The sequence below is a fragment of the Oculina patagonica genome, chromosome 14 (genome assembly GCF_052425735.1).
Source record: "Oculina patagonica isolate OP01 chromosome 14, crgOcupat, whole genome shotgun sequence".
In the NCBI taxonomy this organism is placed as follows: domain Eukaryota; kingdom Metazoa; phylum Cnidaria; class Anthozoa; order Scleractinia; family Oculinidae; genus Oculina; species Oculina patagonica.
Genome location: NC_135771.1, coordinates 8,972,905 through 8,999,452, shown reverse-complemented (window position 1 = coordinate 8,999,452; position 26,548 = coordinate 8,972,905). Strand labels below are relative to the sequence as shown.

General features: G+C 39.1%; 2 protein-coding genes across 3 annotated transcripts in view; both read right to left on the bottom strand.

Moving 5' to 3' along the window:
• Positions 1–8,619, bottom strand: part of LOC144639170 (uncharacterized) — a 95,060-nt gene extending 86,441 nt beyond the window's left edge. Inside the window, exon 1 of the mRNA XM_078498437.1 lies at positions 8,615–8,619. The gene's annotated coding sequence lies outside the window, so the exon portion shown is untranslated. The remainder of the gene's footprint in view (positions 1–8,614) is intronic.
• A 4,130-nt stretch (positions 8,620–12,749) lies between these two features.
• The window catches only part of LOC144639163 (cysteine-rich protein 2-binding protein-like), a 25,926-nt gene continuing 12,127 nt past the window's right edge, over positions 12,750–26,548 (bottom strand). Inside the window, exons 11-18 of one of the 2 annotated variants that reach the window (XM_078498418.1) lie at positions 21,686–21,806; positions 20,785–20,895; positions 19,628–19,687; positions 16,394–16,462; positions 15,802–16,004; positions 14,696–14,814; positions 14,160–14,208; positions 12,750–13,455 (exon numbers count right to left, since the gene is read on the bottom strand). In XM_078498418.1, the coding sequence (XP_078354544.1) occupies positions 13,149–13,455; positions 14,160–14,208; positions 14,696–14,814; positions 15,802–16,004; positions 16,394–16,462; positions 19,628–19,687; positions 20,785–20,895; positions 21,686–21,806 (1,039 nt within the window). In that variant the 3' untranslated portion in view covers positions 12,750–13,148. The remainder of the gene's footprint in view (positions 13,456–14,159; positions 14,209–14,695; positions 14,815–15,801; positions 16,005–16,393; positions 16,463–19,627; positions 19,688–20,784; positions 20,896–21,685; positions 21,807–26,548) is intronic. The other variant, XM_078498419.1, reaches the window with a different exon arrangement.

Below are 26,548 nucleotides of genomic sequence, written 5' to 3'. Positions count from 1 at the left end.
GGAAAAAATATATATTTTTAACAACAATTTGCCAAAATTTTACACCCTTAGCGCATTAAAATTGAAAAAAAAACACCGAGTGATTTCAAGGTCAGCGTACCAGCGCTTGTGAAGAGAGTAAGAACATTTCCCTTGAAGTTGGCGAGGTTTAGTCCCGGGGGTTTAGTTCAAGAATTTAACCGTCAAATAAACTAGTGTTTGTTACTTAAAATTGCAGTGAAGACTTAGTGTCATTTTTTCTCGAAATTTCATGGCTACGATGTAAGGGACAATGCGTATTGGGTACTGGAAACGTTTACTACGGACTTTAGGTGGATTTGTCTTTGTAACAATCACTCGTATTCTATTTCATTAAGGATAAACAGTTATTCTAATACTCCAAGAGAAAAAGAAACTTTCCTTACAAATACTTATGAATTTATGCAATTAATACAAAGTTCTCTTCCAGCCGCCATAAATATTTCTCTCGCAAATAATGCGGTGGATATGATGGAGGCAAACGTCTCATGTATAACTTTTAAAAGTACCAATTCAGCCATGATTTTTGTCAATCTGTCAACCTAAAAACCCACGAAGCTGTAATAACTGAGAACAAACGAGCAGGAATAAGCCTCCAGAGTTAAACACGTGTATTGTACTTGAGCTAAAGTGACGCCAGTTTAGGTTGAAAATATCGATGTTTTAGCCCATAATCGATCCCTAGCCACATAGCATATTTCGTTACTTGTACTAACCTTCTGCTTATCAGCTTAGGCTGGAGAACGTTTCTTTTTCTTTGCAGAAACATTTATAACGGAGCAGGAACCAGCGAAGGTGATGTCAAAATGAACGTGTGATGAATAATTATCAGCGTCAGCATGCGTGTTCTTGGAATAATTTGCAATGTAAATTTGTAACAGAGATCAGTTTCGCGCCAAAAACAATATCATTTTCAAGTTACTCGTGTATTTACTACTTCTTAAGTCCACAAACCTCAAATTAAAATGAAAGAAGATCGGCAGTCATAAAGGAAGAGAAAAGAGTGTGCTTAGAAGATAGCAGACTGAGATGATATTAGGGACATTTATCTGACATGTCTGACTGGCAATTCCATACATATAGGCCGGGTCCACCCAGGGTGGGTGTGGCCGGGGATGGGGAGAGGGATGTATTTCCGCGTTGCATGGAATGAGGAGAAAACATTTCTGACATGTAGATGGCAAAAAAGCCTGAATAAAGGAAAACGAAGGCGACTGAAGTACAAAATGGTAACATCTTGAAGTGTTTAGTAAGGTAATTGACTGTTCAAGATGTTATCATATCCCTTTCTTTCCTCCTTTATTACACCGCCCAAATTTCAGCTACATCACGGGGTTTTTGTGGACTTTTGGTCTAAACTGTTCGGAAATTAGTGGTAGGCAACTAAACCCGTGAAAAAAAATCATCTTTGAACATCTAAAGGAAGATATAACCTTAGTTTGCAGAAAAAAATAAATAAAAATAGGCTATAAATATCGTTTTTTTTAATACGCGCGGAAACAACTTAAAAAGGTAAACCTTAATTTTTCAAGTTGCAATCCATTTTCATCCTAGAGGGTCTCAATGGGGTGGTGCCTTTTACGGTTAACGGTTAAAATTTTGGCTTTTTTACGGCTAACGGTTAATTTATCTCCATTACGGTTAACATAAGTTAAGTATTAATTTCCATTGTTTTTAAAAGTTAAAAATTAATTTCCATTAATGAAAAACATATTTTAGGTCTTAGGCCATTCCGGGACGATGAAGTGATCAATTCTGTCTTATTTATAATTACTGATCGATTTTTTACGGTTAACATAATTTACGGCTAACGGTTAAAATTTTCCAACTTTTACGCCTAACGGTTAAATTTTTGGCCGTTTTACGGCTAACGGTTAACCCCATTGAGACCCTCATCCTAGCCATCCGCAGCCAAAGACGCTTGTTAACAGTTTCAATACTCTAATATGGCAATTTTTAATAAAAATGGACCATTATTTTTGGGTTTCCTTAGACACAAATATATATTTGGCTGTTCAAAAATCTGTTAAATTCGTGACAAAGCGCCTTTAAAATGAACATCGCTGGCTTTTTGGTACGTTTTCCTTAATTCATTTAGTCAGTTTCGATTTGCCAGCCATTTTAGTCTGTCTTGAACAGCGCTAGACGTAATCAAATTCACCTTCAAGTCTATGTTTAGTGATGATACACTAATTTTGTTTTCGCTTTCTCGCCTATTGAGGATAGTGGCAGTGTCTGTTTATTTCCTGATCCCACGCACAGAGAAAAAAAGTTTAGGAACCCAATTAAGTGCCGCTGTTGTCAATCGATTGTGATTTTAGTTTCGTGGAACCAATCACAGCCTTGCATGTGATACAACATCGTCTTGTTATAAAGTCGTATCGAATGTGAGCCAGACTGGTATCAGCTCGCTATACGCAAAAATTATAACCGTAACATCATTCATATAAGGCGAAGTTAAATAAATTAGTGTAATTTATTTTCAAATTTGGAACATAAAAACAGTTTTGACAGCGAAAAGTCCACGATGCGAGACCCACTTAGCTATCAATTTAAAAGATTCGCAAATAAATGGGGGAATAATAAGCTTTTCTTTGGCTTTTCTTTTCAAGAAAAGGAGTTGCACGGAATAACAAAGATAAACTGTAGAAAAATCAGTCGTTTCCAAGCAGCCGAAAACAAACCAAGCACACCCAACGGAAATTAATCAAAAGCACTTGTTTTAAAGAGAGAAAATACTTAGCGGACAGCTGATGTTTGGATCATTCGTCTTCTGCATCCTTCACGTTCGCGTCTTTTCGCGTTTAAAGGAGAGATCAAAGGCAAGGCAAGAAAATACATTTCAGGTAGGCAAAAGATTTGTTTGGCGTTTACTTTCGTCCTAAGAATTGTCTCCCTCTCCCTGTTTTTAAATAGCAGCTAAAATGCAAGCAAATCTTCGCATCTTCGCCTACATTTCCGAAACTGACGGTTCACTTAGTTGGCATTGATTTCAGAAAGTTTTTAAAAACGTTTCAGTGGAAAATGTACTAAGAAGCGCTTGCATTGTTTTGGTTTTTCTCACTGTTCTTCAATCATATACATTATGGACTCTATAAAATTAGGCAAAAGGATAAACGTGCTCATTTTGTCTCTTGTTGCGTACATAAGTGAACAACAGATTATAAAAAATATTTTAAAAAAAATATTTTTCCTCAATTAAATGAAAAGAAAACTTCTTAACAGAAGTTCAAATTTTAATCGAAATGTACAATACGGGCTTCTTAGCCGTTTTACTAATTGCAACCTTGCATACATGTTTGTTATTCCACTTCAATGCTCGAGTCTATTAAATCACACATCAGCACTTCATATCATTCGCTTCGTATTTGGACCATTAACAAATATTAAAACCTTTTTCTCAAAAAGCAACCGAAAATAAATTTATATATTTACTTTTACTTGAAATAAGTGCTTGAAACAGTCAGAAAAAGGAGCGAATAATTCTTCATTTTTTGTTTTAAATTGCTGCTGTGACGACCAAATCAAGTGATTATGGATAGCAATAGTTTTCGCGATCGACGTTTTAATAGTTTTAAATCCAAACAACGAGTTATTAAACCGTATTTATATCATATTAGTAATGGCATCAAGACACAAAAATATTTTAATTAAGACTGTTTTACTCAATCGACCCGCCGGGAGAACTTCTTCTCAGACCTTAAAAATGATCAACATCCAAATTATATTTACCGATACCAACAGATGCTTGCTTATTGTTAACAGTGTTCATGGTCAAAAGCATAAGTGAGACGATTATGCAAATTTCTGTCAAAACCTTTGATACAAAAATGGGAATTTATATCAAAGCACATTAGAGCTAACAGCTGCTGACAAATTTAAGCTGATGAATAATTGTGTTTTTCATTGTCCTTGCACACGGATCGAATTGGAAAATCGTTGCTGGTCTAAACGAAATGATAGTATTTCTACGTATCACCCTAAAAGCCTACAAATCTTTAAAACTTGTCTTGGTACAACTGTATTTCCAACCAAACGCGCAGGGAAAGATAAAGAATTGACCGATCGGAAATGAGTTCTGAATTTCGTTCTTGACTGAAAAAAAAACGTACTGGCAAAAAATGCCACCTTCGGTCTCTTAAAAACAAACTGAATTTGATAATTTTACTTTCAAAATTAATTTTGCCGTTTAAAATTTACGGCATATTGAAATTTCTAGTCAGGTTTTTCTTTTACTCGGTTCTATAAATTAGTACCTCAAAGTTTACATTCGCAGCCGTCTTTTGCATTGTTTTAACGTGAATAAGCTCATTAAAATGTTTTCTGGCTGCAGTCAGAAGCAATGGTAAACCATTCTTTTTCCCAAAGATTCCCAAAACAATACACCCACATGCATCCTAGCTTTGTAAAGTTGGATCTGGGGGATTGGGGACAGGGAGATCTAAACTCCCTTAAATATATTAACCCTTCAAGCCCCGAGGCGACTGAACTTTTTTCCGAAATCAATAAATATTAACCTGATGTCTATGTATGATACCTTATATGCAAGGTATTGATCAGAACAGTTCATAAAACATGTCAACAAATAACAAGAAAGTTATGGCCTTGAAAGAAATGCTTTTTAAAAACGTCGTCTCGCTTTAGGGTGTTCAGGACAAACCGCCAATATTTTAGCCGTCGAGGTCTCGTTTAATTAGGCTACGTTTACACGGGACCGGTCCGGAACCGTTCCGAACCGGACCGGACCTGTCTACATGGAACCATTTGGAACCGATCCAGGTGTTTACACGGGACCGTTCTGGAACCGGTCCGGAACGGATCCATAACTGGACCTGCAAAATAGCAGGTCCAGTTTTGGATCCGTTCCGGACCGGTTCCAGAACGGTCCCGTGTAAACAGAAGGCCTATCCGGTCCGAAAATCGGACCGGATCCGTTCCGGACCGGTCCCGTGTAAACATAGCCTAAGGTTGCACATGAAGAAATAAAAAACGCCATGGCCATCATACTGTGTTACTAGTCTAGACCGACCAGACATGAAAATGGTATCTCTTTGGGGTAAAAAGAAGCCAGAACCACGCCCGGATTGGTCCCCTTTATAGGTTAATTCAAATGTTCCGACAAGCGCGCCCATCCCTTTCATTTAAGGGTCCCTCCCCCCCCCCCCCCCCCCCCCCCCCCCCCCAAACCAGGGAAAAAAGGTAAGAGACAAGTCGAATATTTATATATTTCTTACCAAGTGAGAACTATTTTCTGTTGTTGTCACTTTAGTTTTCATTAACAGAATCGATCATGTCCTGGCGAAACAAACGAGTGACTGGAATTGTCTTGGTTGTGGTTGGCGTGGTTTTCGCGGGTCTTGCATACCTCATCAACAATGTTGCTCCTGGTTCTGTACAAGGAAAAGTAATTGAAGAATTGTGTGTTAGTGGCGTGGAACATACAAACTACGAGAAATGGGTAAGACTGTACTCAATTACTTTTTAAATACCTCTAACGAATCAGCCGTTAGGTCTGTTTGTTCAAGACGTTTTCAAGGTTCCTTTTAAATTGCTAAATGGCATTTTCCGTACCCTTTTTCATACTTCAACTCGTAAAATCCCTTATCCCTTTCGGGCGGAGCCTCCCCATATACTCCACTATAGGGAAAAAGGTTTAGCTTGATGGTTTCCGCCGAACATTCGAGCAATACGGGCAAAAATAAAGTTACCACAAAGATCTCATAACATGGTAACAGCTTGAGTACAGCTAACAAAAACCTACCAAAACTTTAGCACTCAAGCTGACCCCGCCAGAGAAAAATGGATTTGAAACTATCTAAATTTCAGTAAAAATGGGCGTTTCACGCCAGTTAAAAATAAAATGACGCGCGTTTTAGACATTTTTACGAAGATTGACTTTAATTTTCTCGAAAATGCTTTAGAATTTAATTACGGGGTCACTAAGACAAATGCATTTCGGTAAGATCTTTTAAATAGTATACAAAATGTTGCCTTGCTATTAGCAGATTTTTGGTAAATCGTAAATTCAGTTTTTTTTTTAATGTCATAATCACAAAAATGAAATAACAAAATACGATTACTGTACATTCTATTAATTCCACCTGCAGACCAACGTTTCTGAGAGTACCACAAAAATCTACTACTGGCACATCAAGAACAAAGAAGGATTTTTGTACAAACGAGAACTGCCCCAGGTTCAGTATTAAATTGATGTTATGTTTAAGTCGTTTAAGTAAGGCACGGACTATTTAATTTTTGACGGAGAGGGGTGTTGGGCAATTAAAATAATTCTTACACAAGAAAAGTAAAGGAAAAATAATCATGCAAAAGCAAGCACGGGAAAAATTAAGTTAGGCGGGGGGATTATTTTTGGAATTTCACGCTAAAGGTTAAGGTGGGCGGGTGTATGGGTAGGTAGGTAGGTAGGTAAGTAGGTAGGTAGGTAGGTAGGTAGGTAGGTAGGTAGGTAGGTAGGTAGGTAAGTAGGTAGGTAGGTAGGTAAGTAGGTAGGTAGGTAGGTAGGTAGGTAGGTAGGTAAGTAGGTAGGTAGGTAGGTAAGTAGGTAGGTAGGTAGGTAAGTAGGTAGGTAGGTAGGAAGGTAGGTAAGTAGGTAGGTAGGTAGGTAAGTAGGTAGGTAGGTAGGTAGGTAGGTAGGTAGGTAGGTAGGTAGGTAGGTAGGTAGGTTGGTAGGTTTGTAGGTTGGTAGGTAGGTAGGTAGGTAGGTAGGTAGGTAGGTAGGTAGGTAGGTCGGTAGGTAGGTCGGTAGGTAGGTAGGTAGGTAGGTAAGTAGGTAGGTAGGTAAGTAGGTAGGTAGGTAAGTAGGTAGGTAGGTAGGTAGGTAGGTAGGTAAGTAGGTAGGTAGGTAGATAGGTAGGTAGGTTGGTTGGTAGGTTGGTAGGTTGGTAGGTAGGTAGGTAGGTAGGTAGGTAGGTAGGTAAGTAGGCAGGTAGGTAGGTAAGTACGTAGGTAGGTAGGTAGGTAGGTAGGTAGGTAGGTAGGTAGGTAGGTAGGTAGGTAGGTAGGTAGGTAGGTAGGTAGTTAGGTTGGTAGGTAGTTAGGTAGGTCGGCAGGTAGGTAGGTCGGTCGGTCGGTCGGTCGGTCGGTCGGTCGGTCGGTCAAGGTCGGTCAGGAGGTAGGTAGGTTCAGTGGCCTATCAGGCTGGCGCTTATCTTATCTTAAACGACCTGCAGTGATTCTTCTTCACCCTAAAATGGTACCCATTTATACAGCTGGATGAAGAGAGGCAATGTAAAAATAAAGTGTCCTGCCCAAGAACACAACATTATGACCCAGCCAGGGCTCAACTCGCACTGCTCAAACCAGAGTCTAGCGCACTAATCGTTGACCACCACGCCCCTCTGATCTCCTGCACCTAGTATCGTCGAAATGTTTTCGACTTTTTTCATGCTTATCCTTTCAGCTTGAAGAAAGAGGCCCTTACGTTTATACAACAATGTCACGCAAGATTGAAGTCAAGTTTGATGCATCTGGGAAGGTGACCTTCAAGACCTTCAAACAACAGAAATTCAACGAGGAGATGACATCAAAGTTGTGCCCTGAATGTCAAGAGGACGACAAGGTAAGGAATGATATATGAGCCATATCACATCCGTTATTAAAGAAAGTGACGCAATGGTTATTTCCGATCGATGACTGACTGACTGACTGACTGACTGACTGACTGACTGACTGACTGACTGGCTGACTGACAAACAGACAGAGAGACAGACAGAGAGACAGACAGACAGACAGACTGACTGACTGACTGACTGACTGACTGACAGACAGACTGACTGACTGACTGACTGACTGACTGACTGACTGACTGACTGACTAGCGGCTGGCTGGCTGACGGACGGACGGACGGACGAACTCGCTGGCTGCCTGCTTGTTTGACCTGCCTGACTGAATGGCTGGCTGGCTGACTGACTGAATTTAGGGGTGGTTTAGCGAAGGGGCTTGTGAAGCGCGATTCCCTCTTTTCGATGTCTTTAACCTCTTGTTCTTCGGGCTAGTATGAATAGGCGATATTTAATGAAAATGTTTCATATTTTTACCTCAGCTGAATATCATAAGCCTTGCGCACCTGGGTTTGATGAACAGAGTGAAGACAGCGGACGCATTTAGTTCCGTTTTCATCCCAGTAGCGCTGAACCACCTCTTACGTGACATGGATTCAAAGCTGGGTGACCGTAACGCAACGCTGTCACAGCTGGGAAACGTAAAGAGCACTGTATCGCCGGTCAACTGCTCGTGTAATCCAGCATTTGGACCCTGGCTTAAGAGCAAACCACAGCACAGGGGAATTCTGCGCGGACGAAGAATGGCCGACTTCACAAATTCGGAGATGAGGGGTCTTTATGGTGCCCTTCTAAACCCGGCTGTTCTGGGACCACCTCAAAATAATACCATTTACGCAAAATGTACCTTAAAGCCGCACCTGGAGGACTGTGGTCTATTTCTGTGGCTTGCTAATGTCGTACTATCGATAACAAACCCAAATCTCACCAGCCCAAATTTTAACCAGACTGAAGCTACAGGGTTGATTATGCATAGTCTTTGTCCCAGCCCTTCGGCTTGCCTTAAAAACCTCGACCATGACCAGCTAATTGAAGCTTTGTTTGACTTTGTCAACACTGACCTGCGAGGTTACGTGTTGTGGTCTACGGACCAGAACTATGGGCTCTTACCTACGAGACGTCAGAGCGAGCTGGCGCTTGGATACGTCATGAACAAGTTCCCTTATCCGCCAGCTTATCCAAACGGCTTGCCTGTACCGGGGATATTAACAAGCCACTCGTCTCACCAGGACGCCATTGAAAGGAGTGACTCCACCACACTGCATTCATGCAATTCTTCCTCGTCTGAAGAGTACAAGTTCAGTTGGGCAGGTAAGAACCCCTTTGATACAAAAGTTTCCATGAATTCGTTGTTTGGTTCGCTTGTTTACTAAATCATTCGCTCAGTCGCTCACATGTTAACCCTCCCTCCCTCCCCCCTCCCCCCTCATCGAGGGTGCCCCCTATAGCGAACTATACGGGGAGGTTCTGCCCGAACGGGGTCTCTTTTCCGGGCTGTCGGTATATAAAAGGGTAGGTATATCACGATATGAAGGCAGCGTGGCCTAGTGATTAGGGCGCTAGACTTGCAATCCGGAGGTCCCGGGTTCAAATCACTAACTAGATGGGTTTGTCTTCGGTGGTTCCAAATTCAACTCCACGCTTTGTAAATAGCCAACAGGTCAGCCTCCTGCCAGTTAGGAGTTTTAATAATTTTTGTTCGAATTAAAATATTTGTTTATTCATTTACAGTGTCCTCAAAATGCAACTAGCACAGCGGTGTTAAATACATTGACAATTAAATAAAGTAAAAAAGGGTACGGAGAACTAAAATTTAGGTATTTAAAAAGGCCTTTCAAAATACCTCAAACAGACCCATCGAACGATCGATTTATCTAAGTATTTTAAGGGGTTATCCAAGTAAAAAATGAATTTTGAAAAGAGATGCAGTATCTAATTCCATTTCCTGTTAGTAAAACTATCATCTTTTACAGAGTACAACGGCAAAACTGAAGTTAACCAGGCCTTTTTCCCAAAGGCCTCTTCGTCCGACCTCAAGGTGAGCGGTCACCAAGGCCTTTTCTTTCCCGCCAAAAATGTCAAGTCGTGTGGTAGCTCATCCCAGAAACCAGCAGTCAAAGAATACGAGATGTTTATCCCGGCAATCAAGCAAAGAACCAAGATTTTGTACGAAAAACCTGTAGTTGTCAAAGACCTTGCGCTCCAGAGGTACAAAGTCGACACGAAATTCATGGCAGTTAACAACAGGACTGTGTTCACACCAGGCCTCCTCGACATGTCTGGTGTTCACGGCTTCCCCGTTCTTCTTGGTTTCCCGCGTTTTCTGCATGGAGAGCGAGGTCTGGGACAGAGGTTAGGCCTTCCGGCAGCGGACCCCGAGAAACATGGATCATTTGTAAGCTTATTAACTGAAGAATTTAATTTCTTTCAAAATATCTTTGAGGTCAACTTGTATGAATAACTACAACCCGGGACGAAACCGTTAATATACTCACTTTAACTGCTTTAAGTTGTGAGAACTGAGTCAGTCAGTCAGTCTCTGAGTCAGTCAGTCAGTCGGTCAGTCAGTCAGTCAATCATTCAACCAATGAACTTATATTTAGCTACTGATCATTAAAAGGCCACTTTTGGAATTTCTTCTACAAAAAAGACACCTTCCCCGTCTCAAAGGCAAGGATTCCTTCTTGGGCACAAGTTTTTTAGTTAACCAGAAATTCAAAATGGTGGCAATACTGTTGAAAGATAAATCCAAAACATTATTCCTTCCAAAAGCTGAAAAAGTACTCTGAATATACCTTTTGAAATCTGCTTTTATCTGAAAACTAAAGTTTTTATATTCGTGAAGTTTGCTTTTAATTTTCTTGTTAGGTGGACATAGAGCCATTCAGCGGAAGTGCACTTCATGCCGTCATTCGTTACCAGGTCAGCACGGTTGTGAGTAGTAACCTAGTATCGAGTCCAGTCCATCCCAAACCTCTGAACGTCAGCTATGTAGAGGACAACGCGCCCCACTACAGAAATGTTATACCAGTGTTTTGGACAGAAACCACACAGGAAATCAGCGAACAACAGGCCAAACAACTCGATGAAAACGTATGTAATAGCTATGTCATCACTTCATTGAATGTTTCGCAGAAAAGCGCGAACTGGCGAAAGCCTTGGGGGACACCAATTTAGGTCTCGTAAAATGGCTGATAATGTTCCAGTAAATTTGCGACACGGCATAAAAATTTATCAACTTACTCTGATTATGAATCTCTCAAACTTGAAGCATCAAAGATCTCACACACAAAAAAAAATCCAAAGTAATCGACTCCTTATTTCTCTTTCAACACGAAAAATTAATAACAACAAACAAAATGTGCCAAGCAGGCTAGTGAACAGGATAAAGAAACTCGTTAGCAATGAGATGCTTTGATTACCTCTTAAATTCTCAAATCTATCCTCAGACGAAATGTATGGCATTAAGTATACAGCAAATGAAACCCAGTAAAACACAATTTAAAAACTGTGCCTGTTAGAAATTTTTATGAAATGTTGTGCTGATTCCAATGCAATCGAAGACAAAACGAAACTGCAGTCAAGTATCCCGTCACTCCCTACTCGCTCACCAACCTTGTTCCCAGGTCTCTAGCCCGATCTCGCCTTTTCCTCCGTTTCGTTGAGGCGGGAGAGAGAGACCCTGGGAACAAGGTTCCTCGGTCAATTGATTTGGCGCTAAATTTCATGACGTCACCGAATGCCATTGACACTCCATTCGTTCCAAGGTTCTTTCGTTCATTAACTTGGCGCTCGCTTGCGGGAGGAAAAGAGAGCCTGGGTATTTGGCTGAGATAGGATATGGCACCATTCTCTTCCCCAGAGCCGCTTGCCCCTCTTAGCCGGTAGAGCCTGGGGCACAAGGAACAAGTGGCACTGGGGACACACGATTTGATTGGCTAGACTTGCAACAAAGGAAACTTAAATTTAGCAAATCAAAACAACCGTTTTAAAATCCCTTTGTTGTAAGGGATTTTACTACGGTTGATTTAATTGGCTAGATTTAAATTCTCTTTGTTAAAAATCTAGTCAATAAAATCTTGTCTTCAGAGCCACCTAAGGTGGGGCTTTACCTGAAGGCCGTCTTTCCAATGCTTAATATGAATTTAACGGAAATATCCTGCTCGCGTTTAAAGCATTCCGAAAATTCACTCATTTCATATATCTATGCTTTGCGGTGTTTTATGAATATTTGGGTGATTTTTGGGACTATTTGTGAGGAGAAAATTTTTCTCAAAGGATTAGTAAAATTTAGAGAAATAGGAAATATTGGAGATTAAAAGTGATTTTAAAATAAGAATTTGAAGTTTAAAATTGGTAGACGGACACCAGTTAGTCCCCCTGACAACCTGGAGTGCTCTGGCGTGGGGTCAACTGTCTGGTGGTGTTTCAAAAACTTTTTTTTTCCTTTCTTTCTTTAATCCCTTCTTTAAACCTCTCAAAATTTCATTCAAATTTAGGTAAAACCCCACCTTAATCCTCGTGCCCCAGGCTCAGCCGGCTAAGAGGGACAAGCGGCTCTGGAGACGAGGAATGGATATTGCACTTTTAACCATAATCTGAGATCCACTGCAGCTTATCTTTGTTATAATAACAATAATTTTTTTTTTTTTTTTCAGGTCTTTGCTACACTGCGCAAGTCTTGTATACTGACGGTTGTCCTGTCAATTGTGGCTGGCTTTTGTTTATTTTTTGGCGTGGTTTTCATTGCACTATCTGTCAGAGCTGGAAACACGGTTTCTGTGGAGATTTCTGAATCAAGCTGAACGCCTGATCAATCCCTTACTTGTCGTTACCTTTTTTTTATTTGTTTTGTATTCTTTATCAGAGTGGATAATCTAAGAGAAGGATTCTCTGTACCACAGGATGTTTTTGAAATTTGTTAATGGTTTAGCAAGTTTTGATACGCTATCTTCTGATCGAGGCTCGACTTTTTTCTTGTTTGTAATGTAAAGAAGTTTTCAACTTGTGAAAACTGAGTTCCTCGTTTGATACAATCAATAAATGTTGAAATGCTTACACTTAATGGGTCGTTTTGTAGTTTTTACTTACTGAAAGTAAGTTAGGAAAATCAGTAAGGAATGGTGTGGTGATGGTGTTATTTTGAGCTTAGCAATGAAAAGCTTATGGAAGGCAAGGCCCTATGTTTCACATTCAATTGAAAAAAAAAAATGCCCTGACTTTCCCCTCGTCAGAAAACATGATGTTCACTAACCGAAACAAGACTAACCAACCAGAATATAGCCAATTTATACTTTCAATTTTTTTTTATTTTCTTTTATTTCAAGAAAACAAAACCCATTGACCATAAATTGACCGTCTATCGAAAACACTCATTGTCAAAACATGCTTGTGCTTATGCAAGGTGAAAACTAGTCTTTGTTTTTCTTCCTGACCTTGAAGTTTTTTGCCGTCGTTCTTTTTCCTGACCTGGGGCAAACCCCCGCATTTCATGCAACTTCATCGTACTGAATAAGGATTTCTAAAACTTCTAGCCTTTCCAAAAGTATGTCATCTTCTTAATCTTAGAAAAAATGCGTGCCTACACTGTGGGCTGTCTTGAGGCAAATATCTATTATAAAAGTCCAGTATGAATTCTTCAGGTTTAAATCCAAACTTCTGATACATGAGCATGGCTGGATTCGTGACGGAAACATGAAGTGTAACGTCCTTTCCCATGCAAGTTTGTATCAAGTGGTAAATCATGTAGGTTCCAATCCCTCCGCGGCGCCACTCGGGGTGGACTAGCACGAATGAGACGTAAGCTTCGTTATAGTTAACATCCGGGACCATAAACGCGAAACCGATGACGAATTTTCTAAAAGAAAGCGGAGTAACCAATTAGATGATTGAAACGGAAACTGTCCTAGTTTTCAACTAACTAGATCGACTGTAAATTGAATGGAATTCGGAGATTTGATTGGCTGTTCAGGAACGATTTTTCTGTCTTGCCACTCAGGATAACCCATTATTTGCCCAAAGAAAAAGTAAGTTATCCAGAGAAAGAAGTCATACCTTACTCTTCTCTTAGCCAGTTTATGGAACTCGAGTTCCCTCGGCCAATATTATGGCCACAAACAATAGACGTGGCCAATATCCCGCCATCTTGACACAGTTCGATTTGTTTGAGAGCCTTTGCAGCCCACCTACATGTAGGGGAGTGCGACCGAAGCCTTTTGCCCTCTGCAGTCAGAAATTTTCTTTAGCCTTGTCACGCAATCTTTCTTTCCCTTAATACCGTGACGAGTCAAAAAAGACAGCTTTTAGAGCACTTATAACACCATAGAGGAATCCATCGTGAAAACACGGTTACTTTTCTTCTCAAACAAAAAATCCTTGTTGTTGGAACTTGGAATTCTTACTCACTCCATTTCTTTCAACGTAAGTCTATTTGTGAAGTGTGTGAAAATGGCTTCAAAAGTCTACTTCAATATATTATAACTATAAGTACCGGTAATTTTTTTAAATAAAATATACAGTGTGACAGCAGTAGTGGTAGATCACTTGAAACTAGGTACTTACTTGTATAGGACTACACAGCTGAAGTCAGGGTACTGCAGGCACTCGGACACTAAGAAACAAAGGGAAACGAGACTTAGCAATCAGACTAGAGCCTCAAATGCGACAAATTTACCCTGATAAAACGCGGATTTCACCCATATTTCGAAAAAAAATTTGCCTAAAATTAAGCCTGATTTTACGCCGATTTTTACCCTCATTTCGACTGAATTTTGCCTCAAGTACTAAGTTTAGTTGATTTAAGACTGACATTATTTTGATGTCAGCTGGAATTTGCCTCAACTTTAGCAAGAATTTAGGCGGATTTTTTCTCGCGTTCTTTCATGTTGAAAAATAGAGAGGTTGTTTGCTAAGGTAGAAAAGCACCAATTGAAAGAGGTAATACTAAACCATAAAGAAATAATGATGGTTAAGACTGTGGAAAGACTCAGATGAATTAACCCCAAAGAACAAATTGAGCGAACTGTCTCAAAATGCGACATCTGTGGCAATGTGCGTATAACATAACAGCCTCAAATTCATTAGTTGTGTAAACTTACAGTCGATTCCTGGCCAGAAAAATTCCCGACACATGGCGTTCACGGATGGAATATGATGTGGCTGTACATAGCAATAATCAATTGAAGAAACTGGCGGCGGCTTCCACTCAGGATCGTTCCTAAAACGAAGAGAAATGCAGTCAAAGCCTCAACCAGTGCAATCTAGATTGTAATAAGTGTTACAGTAAAAACCCGCGTATAAGAACCTAACATTTAAGAACCTGTTAGGCTAAAATTTCATTTTTAAGCACCCTTCACATAAGAACCATTTTAGGCTAAAATTCTAAAACAGGTTCTTATTTTTCAAAAAAGAAAAAAATAATCTGCTGAAAAATATAGAATTAAAAAACTTTTCAAAAATATATTTATAACACAGTCTTTACACATTATAGTTACAGCATAGTTACATAAAACTTGTCCTCCTTGAATGTAATTATTAACTGAGATGAACAGATGAACCTTATGAAATCACAGAATACTGTTATTGGACATCAAAGACCAGATCATTTAAAAATTCTACTTTATTTCTTGAACAAAAGTTAAGAACCTAGTTAGCCTAATTTTACACTAAATACCATTTGTATAAGAACCTGTTTAGGCTAACTTGAAAAAACCTAGGTTCTTATGTGCGGGTTTTTACTGTACATGGGCAAAACAGGACAAGAATAAGTCATTGCTTCCAAACAGTAAAAATACCGTAAACGTTTGGAACAAAAAATACTTTTCAAGCTGACACTGTGGCTCCTCGCGGAATCCACCGTAAGCAAAAATATAGCGTCGTTTATTTTACCAGAATACCTTATGACCCAACACAGCCAATAGGCAGAAAAAAAGAGCCACAGTTTTGCGAAATTGTAGCACAACACCTCGTGTGACGTCACATAATCCAAAATGGTTGCGCTCGGCAACTTAAAACTCCAGAATCAAGGACATATGTAAATCATTTCTCCAATTTATTTCAACAAAAATTTAACTTCTAGTAGTTTAACAACAATTAGTTTTAAGAGTGGAGATTCCTTCAAAAGACAAGTCGAGCACCTACTGTTCACAAACTGTACGAATACTCTTACAAAACAAAAATATAAGAAAGATAAGCAAAAAAATACCTGTGCCGACGAGCGATTATCTCTTGCAGCAGTTGTAGCTTCAAAGGTCTGCTCTCGTAGTCTCTTCTGATGAAAGGCTTTAGTATTCTGGACGTGTAGGGACTGGTGATGGGTCTGTAAAGAGTCTGGGAATCACCACCGATCAGTCGAGTTAAGAACGAGCACGTCCTGGGTCGAGAACTTGGAAGCATTCGAGGAGAAGCCTGCAGATGTTATGTACAAACGTCATTGTGCTGAAACGCATGCTGTAAACAATTTCTTAATACTTAAAGTAACAACATCAAAACTGTTGTTAACGTTTTTGTTACATTTCCTAGCAAGTAATATCAAACTAACTGCAACAAGTTCCGACTACGTCTAAAGCAGGAACTAGTGTGGGATTCTCCCAGGCTATAAGGTTTGGACACTACCTGTCTATCTACCTATCTAAGCGCCCCCCCCCCCCTCCCCCTCCCCCACACTAACATGGCCGGGTATTTCCACGCGTATCCTCATAACATTTCCTCCCTCCTCAAAAACCAACATTTCCTCTCTGTACAGCAAATTATTTCATTTACTCAGTTTTTTATCTTAAATCTAGAATATAACTCACCAAAAATCTGTCGAGGACATTCTCCGTGGTGCAGAGGGGTTTACTACTAGAACTGTTGGGAATTTTCTGCTAAAAACAAAACAAAAACAAACATCAATGTATTAGCAGCTAGTCCAAAAAAAACATGTTACACTATCACGTAAACGCCTCCAAACACGGTAACTAACTCGCTTAGGAACCAACTGCTAGAAATTTCGAATGGCACGTGATCAGGTTATGCATCCAAAGCCCTAGGAAAATTTGCGCGCGCCTTGCGTTAACCAGAATATGCTGAAGGAAATTCGAAGACCAAAAACCTTTTTCTTTCAGTTGAGGGATATTGTCAACAACAAAACCCGAAATGGCTGCCCCGCGGGAAACATCCACACAGGTGTTAAAATAATGTTCAGGTTTTTCGCCGTTTTTCTTCGTTTCTACTGTGACATAACACTGTATAATTTATAACAATTTTATTTTCACTGTTAAGGGTGATGGGAATTCACTACCTGAGGGAATATAACGTTATATAAAAATAAAATTGATGCCGTTGTAGTTGTACAGTATGGGGCCCAGTTCTCGACCGGGTCCAGTTCTCGGCCACTTTGTGTTCAACGCGTTTTTTCATGCCACAGTTGAATTAAAAGAAAAAAATATTTCCTTCAAATGATAGACTGATTCTCGTGCTCTTAGTATCTTGAGTTTGATCTTTTAACTCGCTATAGAAAGCTCACACGTCGAGTTTATGCGAAGGTAGGTGAATTTTTTTTTCGAAAACTTGTTTGTTTACGGCTTCTTAAAATTCATGGATGTAGTTAAATTCGTATTTTGTCCGTGAGCCCCAACCAAACGAGCTAATTTTTGGCATGTAAAACTTAGAATAATTCAGCTTTCTGCTTAAGTTAACTTTTTGTTGAACCGTTGTATATTATGGCCTTTATTTACGTCGAAATTTTTTCGTGCGACTTTTGCGTATTTGCCTGTTGTCGGCCACCCTGCTCGCTATCACAGTTTAGTGCTTTCGTTTATAATATAATTTCATCTGCTGCAGCAATAATGAAAGAAAGAAATGTTTAAAAATAAAGTTTAATTAAATATCTAAGTTTTGAGCTGACTTTTGTCTTTTCTATTATTTCTACAACACCTAACTCTTTCAAGACCTATTCACTGCAAAATAAACCATCTAAATGCCTTGGTCACACAACGTAGTTCTGCGGGTTTGCCAGACCCTGCACATAGGCAAGCAACTAGGCGCGTTAAAAACCTTCTTTTCCAAAGTAAAACAAAGTCTCATTAAAGGAGAAGTTCACTCCAGAATGGCCATTTATTTTCTTTACGCCAATAAAAAGTTTATACAAAAATATGTTATTCACCAAAATTTCAGCTTCCAACGAGCGCTAAAACCCTACGAAATGTTTCTCTAAAGTAGCCCAAAATTCGACAACTGAACGCCGCCATCTTGGAGCTTGTAATGTATGCGTGACGTCAAAGAGCTCAGCCTGAAGTTTGAATACTCAAAACTCCTTGTTTTGTTTTGTTTGTCAAAATGCCTGTTTGTGCAGCTCCATGTTTCTTAAACAGAGCTCCAAGAGATACAAAAAACCTTTCACCGTCTTTCAATATCTAAAAGAAAAAATGCTCACGAATGGATTATAAGAATGGGCAGAAACGAAAAATTCCTGGCAAAGCGGCCATAAATATTTGTGTGTTCCGAAAACTATACGGAAGACTGCTTCGAAGGAGATCACAGATACAGTCTCCTGAGTGAAAATACCCACAAAAAAAGAAAAAGGCAGACGCAATACCAACCAATGTTACGATTATGCTATTTCACTTTTTTACTTTATTTCAGGGAGGATTTTTAATCAACCAGAGAAACTCTCTGTTGTTTTTGTTGACTTCGTCGTATTATCTCGATTAAACGCTGGTCCCCGATTAAACGCCGGCTTCGTATAAACGCCGGCTTCGTATAAACACCGGGTCAAAACTGCTAACTTTTAAATAAACCCTGGGGGCGTTTGATCGAGGTCCCGGCGATTATTTGTGGTCAAGCAAACAAGTAAATATATCCATTTCAGTAGCACTGCTACGACAAACTGGTACGGTCTGCTACTTTGGTAATTTTTTATAATGTTCAAGGAAACGTCCGGCGTAAAATAACTAGGATGGATACTGTAAACAAAACGAAACAGCAATGTTCGCGTTCATGTCGTCATGACTGACGCGAACAGTGGAGGAGGACGTTTATTACCGCGAAGGACATTGGCGACATTGCCGTTTATGGACTTATTGGTTGTTTATGTTATGTTTGTCACAAATCTTGATTGCAACATGCACGTACCGTATGCAATACTTCAACACTGGTAACATGATCATCCTCGAAGACCCAGAGACAGATTGTCGAGCGGGACGACGAGAAAAATCGAGGGTCTTGAAGGAAAAAGTCGCAGAAAATTGCACTTCGATAATGAACGTACTCGATCGGACCCCGATTTAACGCCGGAACACACAAATATTTGTGTTCGCTTTTGAGCAATTGTTCTTTAAATATTAAAAGACGGTGAAAACGGAAATACCTCTTTTTGTATTTCTTGGAGCTCTGTTTAAGCAAAATGGAGCTGCACAAACAGGCATTTTGACAAACAAAAGCCACTACAAAGAAACAAGGAGTTTGAAGTAATTAAAATTTTCCCGCTCAAGTTTAGGCTGAGCTCTTTGACGTCAAGCATACATTAACAGCTCCAAGATGGCGGCGTTCAGTTGTCAAGTTTTGGGCTACTTCAGAAAAGGATTTCGTATGGTTTAAGCGCTCGCTAGAAGCTGAAATTTTGGTGAATAACTTATCTTTGCATAAACTTTTTATTGGCGTGAAAAAAAATAATGGCCATTCTGGAGTGAACTTCTCCTTTAAATAATTTGGGATCGACATAACATAAATAAGTTTACAGAGTGATTTTATGACTGTGGAAATTAATTGAGCCTTTTTATACAGAAAATTACGCACAAGCTTTTTGGTGGCCGAAAACTGGGTCCGGGTGGCCGAGAACTGGGCCCACAAACGGAGCTTTTATTTTTATTATTGCTCGGGCAAATAAATTATTGACCGGTCGATAGCCTTACAACAAAAAGCTGAATAATGTAGTTAGCTCTGGGCGAAATTTCAAGTTCCTGCGGTTCTTCTGAGGTAAGAAATATAAGTTTACGTCAAAAGTGGCCGAGAACTGGGCCCCATACTGTAGTTGTTATTGTTATAACAACCTTTTTTAGGAGCATTCCTTGGGAATCATCTTCAATAGCTGCCGGTGGACTGTTAAGATTCTGTGCGTCATAAAGAAAGAAAAAAATAGAAAACGTCATTGACAGGTGTTCCACATATATAACACAAGCTAACACCAAATGCAGCCATCTCACACACATCGAAAAAACTCTCCAGTAGGATCTCCACAGACTAGACCGTGTTTTACTGGTCGACAACTATTTGTTATCGACAACTTAAAGGAGCAATGTCGCGATATTTTAACTCATTTTTTTGATTACTCTCAAATTTTACATGATTTCCTGGCATAAATTAAGCTTCAAATAGACCCCCAAGACTGCCTTTTGTACACATCAAACTTGGGAAAACAAAGCGTCCCTTAGCTCGTCGCACACTGATTTCAGTCTTGCAGGCCTATTTGAAGCTCCATTTATGGGTTAGACTACAGTAAACACCCGCGTATAAGAACCTAGAATTGTTGGGTTCAGGCTGAATGGGTTCTCATATTTTGGGGTAGTTTTTCCGAACTCAGGCTGATTAGGTTCTTAGTAGGTTCTTATTTGTAGGAGTTGTCATAGTAATACCATTCAGAGAGCTACTGTAGTACTAGTATGTCATAATGGTTGAACATTTGTATTTTAAACCGCAAAAATGCCAAGCCTTATTTTTTAAACAAGCACTCTACAGATTCAAGTCCCAAGGCTACACCGGTATAATTTTATACAGTATTCTATACTCTGTATTTAAAAGATTTTCAATTAAACAAATCATTTTTATGGTGTTTCCCAGAAATTTCACAATTTCTATCAATTAAAATCCAGTATTTTGGCTACAAAATAAGAGTGTTCTTTTGTATAAGAACCTATTGTTCTTTGCCAGCCTAAATAGGTTCTTATATATTTGGGTATTAAAATGCCCAATTTCAGCTTGTAGGTTTTTAAATCACTAGGTTCTTATACGCGGGTGTTTACTGCAATGGGTTATGCCATGCAAATTATTAAAAATACAATTCAATTTTTCTATTTGATTTGTTTTTTCACGAGATTCCCTCACGAGTCTTTCTCGCATGGGGTATAAATGAGTGCATATAATGGCTTTTCTGCTCTCTTAGGCCAAAAAACAGTACAAGCTTTTAAATAAACTAATAAACTATTCCTACCTCAACACGGACAGCACCGTCACGAGTTAACTGATATCTTATTGTTGCATTTACTGCCTCTGATACTGACTTGTCTAGATCGAATAATTTTAAACCCTTGGATCGTTTAACCTGTGCGAGATAAAAACAAAAGCAAAAACACATAAGTGACTATGTAGTTCGTGTACCAAATGCTGTACTACTTGGCCTGTTTGTTTAAAAACAAGTACAACGTTATCCAGTGGACATCCTCGGAGACCTAGGGGCAGTTAGCGGGGGCGGGGGAAAGTCTATACGGGCGAAAATAAAAATCGGCGAAGAGAAGTCAAGAGCGAAAAGAAGAGCCCCTGGGGACAACGTCTAAACTTTTCTGCGCCGACTTTTTTTTCACCCGTATAGACTTTCCCCCGCCCCCACTAACTGTCCCTGGGTCTCCGAGGATGTCTACTGGATAGACCGCTATTGATATTGTAGTTTCTTTCGTTAACATCTATAGAATGGATAGCGATTCGGTTTGCCAGTAGAAAGCGTAATATCCACAATTTAAACAGCTGGGACCAGTAGTATGCCAACATTATATAACGTATATTGACGAGACGACTTAGAGGAGAGGTGTCAAATAAGCATGATCCTGAGTAGGTCAAAACATGCCTAGCTCATTGTTATTTTCACGCACACGTTTTAACGAGCCTCGTCGCTCCTGTGTGGCGTGGGTAAATAAAGCATTGTACTAGTAGACGTGCGTAGTGGTGGTGCAAACATACAGTACAGTGTAGATGACCTAGAAATTTTGCAAGAAACTTATTATAAATATGGTGAGTGGTGAGCTCACAAACTTTTCATACCAAACTCGAGTTATCAGAATGAAGGACTCTTCATCCAGTGTTTCAAGGAAGATTTGCGAAAAACAGCACTTGTGTACCTGTCTTAATATCAGCTTTCTCCTAAATCTCCTCGCCACTGGATCATGATACACTGCTTTGGGACAAGCATTGATCCTGAGCAACAAGTCTTTTTCCTTGTCTTCTGACACGGGAAACAAGCTGAAGACAAAAAGGTAAATTGAACCACTTGCTAACTGTGCTTCTTACAGTTATTACTAGAATGATACATGTTAATGACTGCGTCCACATTGTAAGCTATATCGCTTCGTGTTAGCTCATCGCATGCTAGGAAAAAAGAAAAAGACTGCTAGCAGTTTATTCTGAGCACAAGTCAGACCACCCACTAGAGCAGTTTTCAATTGAGTGTCATAAAACCAAAAGCAAAGTTATTAGCTGTAGCAACCCTCCAAGTTAAGGCCATTTTAGTCGCCATGGCAATTAAAATTTTTAGAGTTGGCGACCACATTGGAACCGAAGTCGCCAGCCTGGCGACTAAATTTGAGAAGGATTGAAAGCGTGAGTTTAATTAAGTGTCATGGTCAGAAAAAATCAAAGAAATCAAAGAAATTTTGGCCACAGCCAAAAACTCATACTTTGTCAATTTGAAGGCCTAGGTATGTAACTGAAAGATATGAAGTTAGTTTTTCGAAATATTCAATTTTACGGCAGAAAACCACAAATAACGGTAATCGTACCGGAAGCTCAAATTTCACTTCTCGACAATCCGAAATTTCACGCTCTTCAGCTTCTTGCTACCCAGACGTTTCAGCCGCTGTAAATCTTTCCTTACCTTAGTTGCATAGATTGACTCTTCCTTTATTGAAATATAGTTAGTATTTTTATCTCTGATTATTTCTGAGCCAGCTGAGCCTCGATTAAGTAGACACATTTTTCTCATTTAGGAAAAAGGCTAAAATAATCCAAATTCAGTGAGGAAAAAAGCTGACCGGTAGTGCTTCAAATCTTCTGATATTTTAGCCAAAGAGAGTCCAGTCGTTGAATTTTAGGTTTATGATTTCAAAAGTGTAGGATCTAGTAGCAGTTTTGAACAAAGGTCGATCAAAGGTCGACAAAATTACAATTCCGCGGCTTTGAAAAGAACAACTGAAACACGTGACACGAAACACGCAATAGAGTAATTTGTATATTTTTTGGGCAAAGACAACACGGTAAAATTAGCTTTGAAGTTTTACACGTTTGAGACTTTAGAAAAATAGTATTTATCCTAAAGATTGCCTACAATAGACGAAATACCAAAAATAACAGCACTTGAACTGTCCCTGATGTTCGTCACGCACGAGCGACTTGGAGCGGCAAATGACAAAAATATTTTCCATTGATTCAAAGTAAGTCATATTCTGAAATAAGAAAAATCTATTTTCTTTAAACTTTGCCCACAAATCTGTCTTAACTAAAAAACGAAACAGCTTTTATTTTCGCAAGTATCGTAAGATATATGTTTTAATATTTTATTCATTTAGACCACAACCGGCCTATTTTTAGCAATGGCGACAAGTGAAAATCGAGTCACCGCTTCAAAAATTTATGCTCTAACTTTAGAAATTGTCTTAACTCTCCTGGAATAAATTGGACCTTTATCTGTATAAAGCACACAGTTTTGATTCGTTTAAAAGAAACTATTAATACGAAATATTTTTGATTTGAAGTCTACTTGGCCATTGACGCGAACGGCTCAAAAAAATGGCACATTTTCAATGGATCACTGCGCAAAAGTCCAACTACTTCCGCATTACATTTGTTTCCATACCAACTAAGAAGAAGTCAAAGAGTATGGAAATGGAAAAATATGTTGTGGTTTAAGCGAGCTTTTAGTGCAACCAGGCGGCAACTTGGCTTATGTTGCGAACATGTTTTGTTTACATTGCAACAGCGGGCAGAACCAATTTAGCATAAACAACACAATATTTCGTAAACATTGTAACTTTACAAAACTTTATATCAGCTCACACAATAAAACATCATTTAAAACTCGAAAACCTTAGCAGCTAGCGAGTCAGCAAAAAAAAAAAATACTGTCGCCTACCTGCAAGCCGGTGAGACAACAAAATTAATTGTCAGGTCCGCCATGGCCATGTTATTGGATTCCACATTTCTTTCTGGTTTTCGTCAACCATAGTATCCGCAGAAAGTTTCAAACGGTAAACATAACACACATAACATAACATTGAACCTACCACATGATTGTGATAACTTAAACAAATGAAAGAAAGTTGCGGGCAACACATCCCAAGAAATCAAGCGATCACAACAGATCGGCTTGAACAGTTGATTGAAAGTTGCGTCACGCAATCTAACCTGAATCCAACTGCCTTATGGGCGAACTGAATAATTATTGTCCAAGAATCGGACTGTCCAAAATATGGGCTGTAAATATTTTTGACTGACGTATTTGTTTGATTTCTTGTTTTCGACCACTTCCTGTACATCTACATCTGGATGCTTCCAAATTTGAAATTTTAGGCTCGCTTTTCAAATACAAAAAAACCCGCTTTTTCAAAATAATAAATTGTTCTAGTAAACGATAAAGGTAAGTAAGAAAGAAATAAAAAGTGGAACAAAAATAAGTCTTTACAAACCACGCCGCCACGCACTTGTCATTCATACTTTGTTGTTGTTCTCGCGAAGCATTATCAACTTACAAAACAAATGGAGGAGTTGCGCTTTTTGTTTCACACTTCAAAGTATAGAGGAAGTTGCGGCAATCGAAGGGGATAACCGAGCTCGTTCGTCTTGGAGACTGCAATGATCTTATAGCAAACCATTTAATTTCGTGGCATTTCTGTTAGAGCACGAACTAGTTTTTGTAAGAGAAGGTGTATTTGGATTGTCTTCATCAAAGAAAGGCGAAATTATATAAGTCCCAAGCATCGCCATTCTAGTTTTTCATAGGAAATATTCAAAACAGCACGGGCCTTTCTAATATCCCACTCACCGTGGTGATAAAAAAGCCATTAGAAGCAGAGATGTGCTAAATGTGCACATGGCCGACAAGATCAGGTTTGTAAACGTATCTCACATTACGGTAATATAAGCTTATAGATTTCCTTTAATGGCTGAGTGGGAAATTTTTCTAGGCAAAAATGTCTTGTTCACTTTTTCGTTGGCTATATTTTTAGTGTGGCCAGAAAATGTGCAGGGTTTTTCTATCCTTCTGATAATTTCCACCCTACTTCTTTCTCCGTAAGAAGGAATAGATGATGAGGTCAATTGAGCTCTATTACACCCCGCCCCCCCCCCCCCCTTAACGAACCCGCCCAACCGGGGAATGAAAAAACCCGTCCGCGAATAGGACTGTTTATGTTTTCTTTCAGCTAAATACGTTTTCAGCTTAATACGTAAGCTTCGTTTCTAATAAACATACCAAAATGGTGCACACGAAGACATATACATCTGTTAAAAATATTTAGAGCCGATATTTTGGACAGTCCGATTCTTGGACAATAATTATTCAGTTCGCCCATAAGGCAGTTGGATTCAGGTTAGATTGCGTGACGCAACTTTCAATCAACTGTTCAAGCCGATCTGTTGTGATCGATTGGTTGCCCGCAACTTTCTTTCATTTGTTTCAGTTATCACAATCATGTGGTATGTTCAATGTTATGTTATGTGTGTTATGTTTACCGTTTGAAACTTTCTGCGGATACTATGGTTGACGAAAACCAGAAAGAAATGTGGAATCCAATAACATGGCCATGGCGGACCTGACAATGAATTTTGTTGTCTCACCGGCTTGCAGGTAGGCGACAGTATTTTTTTTTTTTGCTGACTCGCTAGCTGCTAAGGTTTTCGAGTTTTAAATGATGTTTAATTGTGTGAGCTGATATAAAGTTTTGTAAGGTTACAATGTTTACGAAATATTGTGTTGTTTATGCTAAATTGGTTTCGCGTGAGCAACTGCCCGCTGTGGCAATGTAAACAAAACATGTTCGCAACATAAGCCAAGTTGCCGCCTGGTTGCACTAAAAGCTCGCTTAAACCACAACATATTTTTCCATTTCCATACTCTTTGACTTCTTCTTAGTTGGTATGGAAACAAATGTAATGCGGAAGTAGTTGGACTTTTGCGCAATGACCCGTTGAAAATGTGCAATTTTTTTGAGCCGTTGGCGTCAGATGGCCAAGTACACTTCAAATCAAAAATATTCCGTATTGTTTGTTTCTTTTTAACGAACCAAAATTGCGTGCTTAAAAGGTACAATTTATTCCAGGAGAGTTAAGACAATTCCTAAAATTGGAGCATAAATTTTCGAAGCGGTGACTCGACGTTTTTTCCTATTTTCAGTTGTCGCCATTGCTAAAAATAGGCCGGTTGTGGTCCAATTGAATGTAATTCTTAAAAAAATATTTCTTGCGATATTTGCAAATATGAAAGCTGTTTCGTTTTTTAGTTAAGACAGATTTGTGGGCAAAGTTTAAAGAAAATAGATTTTTCTTATTTCAGAATATGACTTACTTTGAATCAATGGAAAATATTTTTGTCATTCGCCACTCCAAGTCGCTCGTGCGTGACGAACATCAGGGACAGTTCAAGTGCTGTTATTTTTGGTATTTCTTCTATTGTAGGCAATCTTTAGGATAGATTCTATTTTTCTAAAGTCTCAAACGTATAAAACTTCAAAGCTAATTTTACCGTGTTGTCTTTGCCCAAAAAATATACAAATTACTCTATTGCGTGTTTCGTGTCACGTGTTTCAGTTGTTCTTTTCAAAGCCGCGGAATTATAATTTTGTCGACCTTTGATCGACCTTTGTTCAAAACTGCTACTAGATCCTACACTTTTGAAACCATAAACCTAAAATTCAATGACTGGACTCTCTTTGGCTAAAATATCAGAAGATTTGAAGCACTACCGGTCAGCTTTTTTCCTCACTGAATTTGGA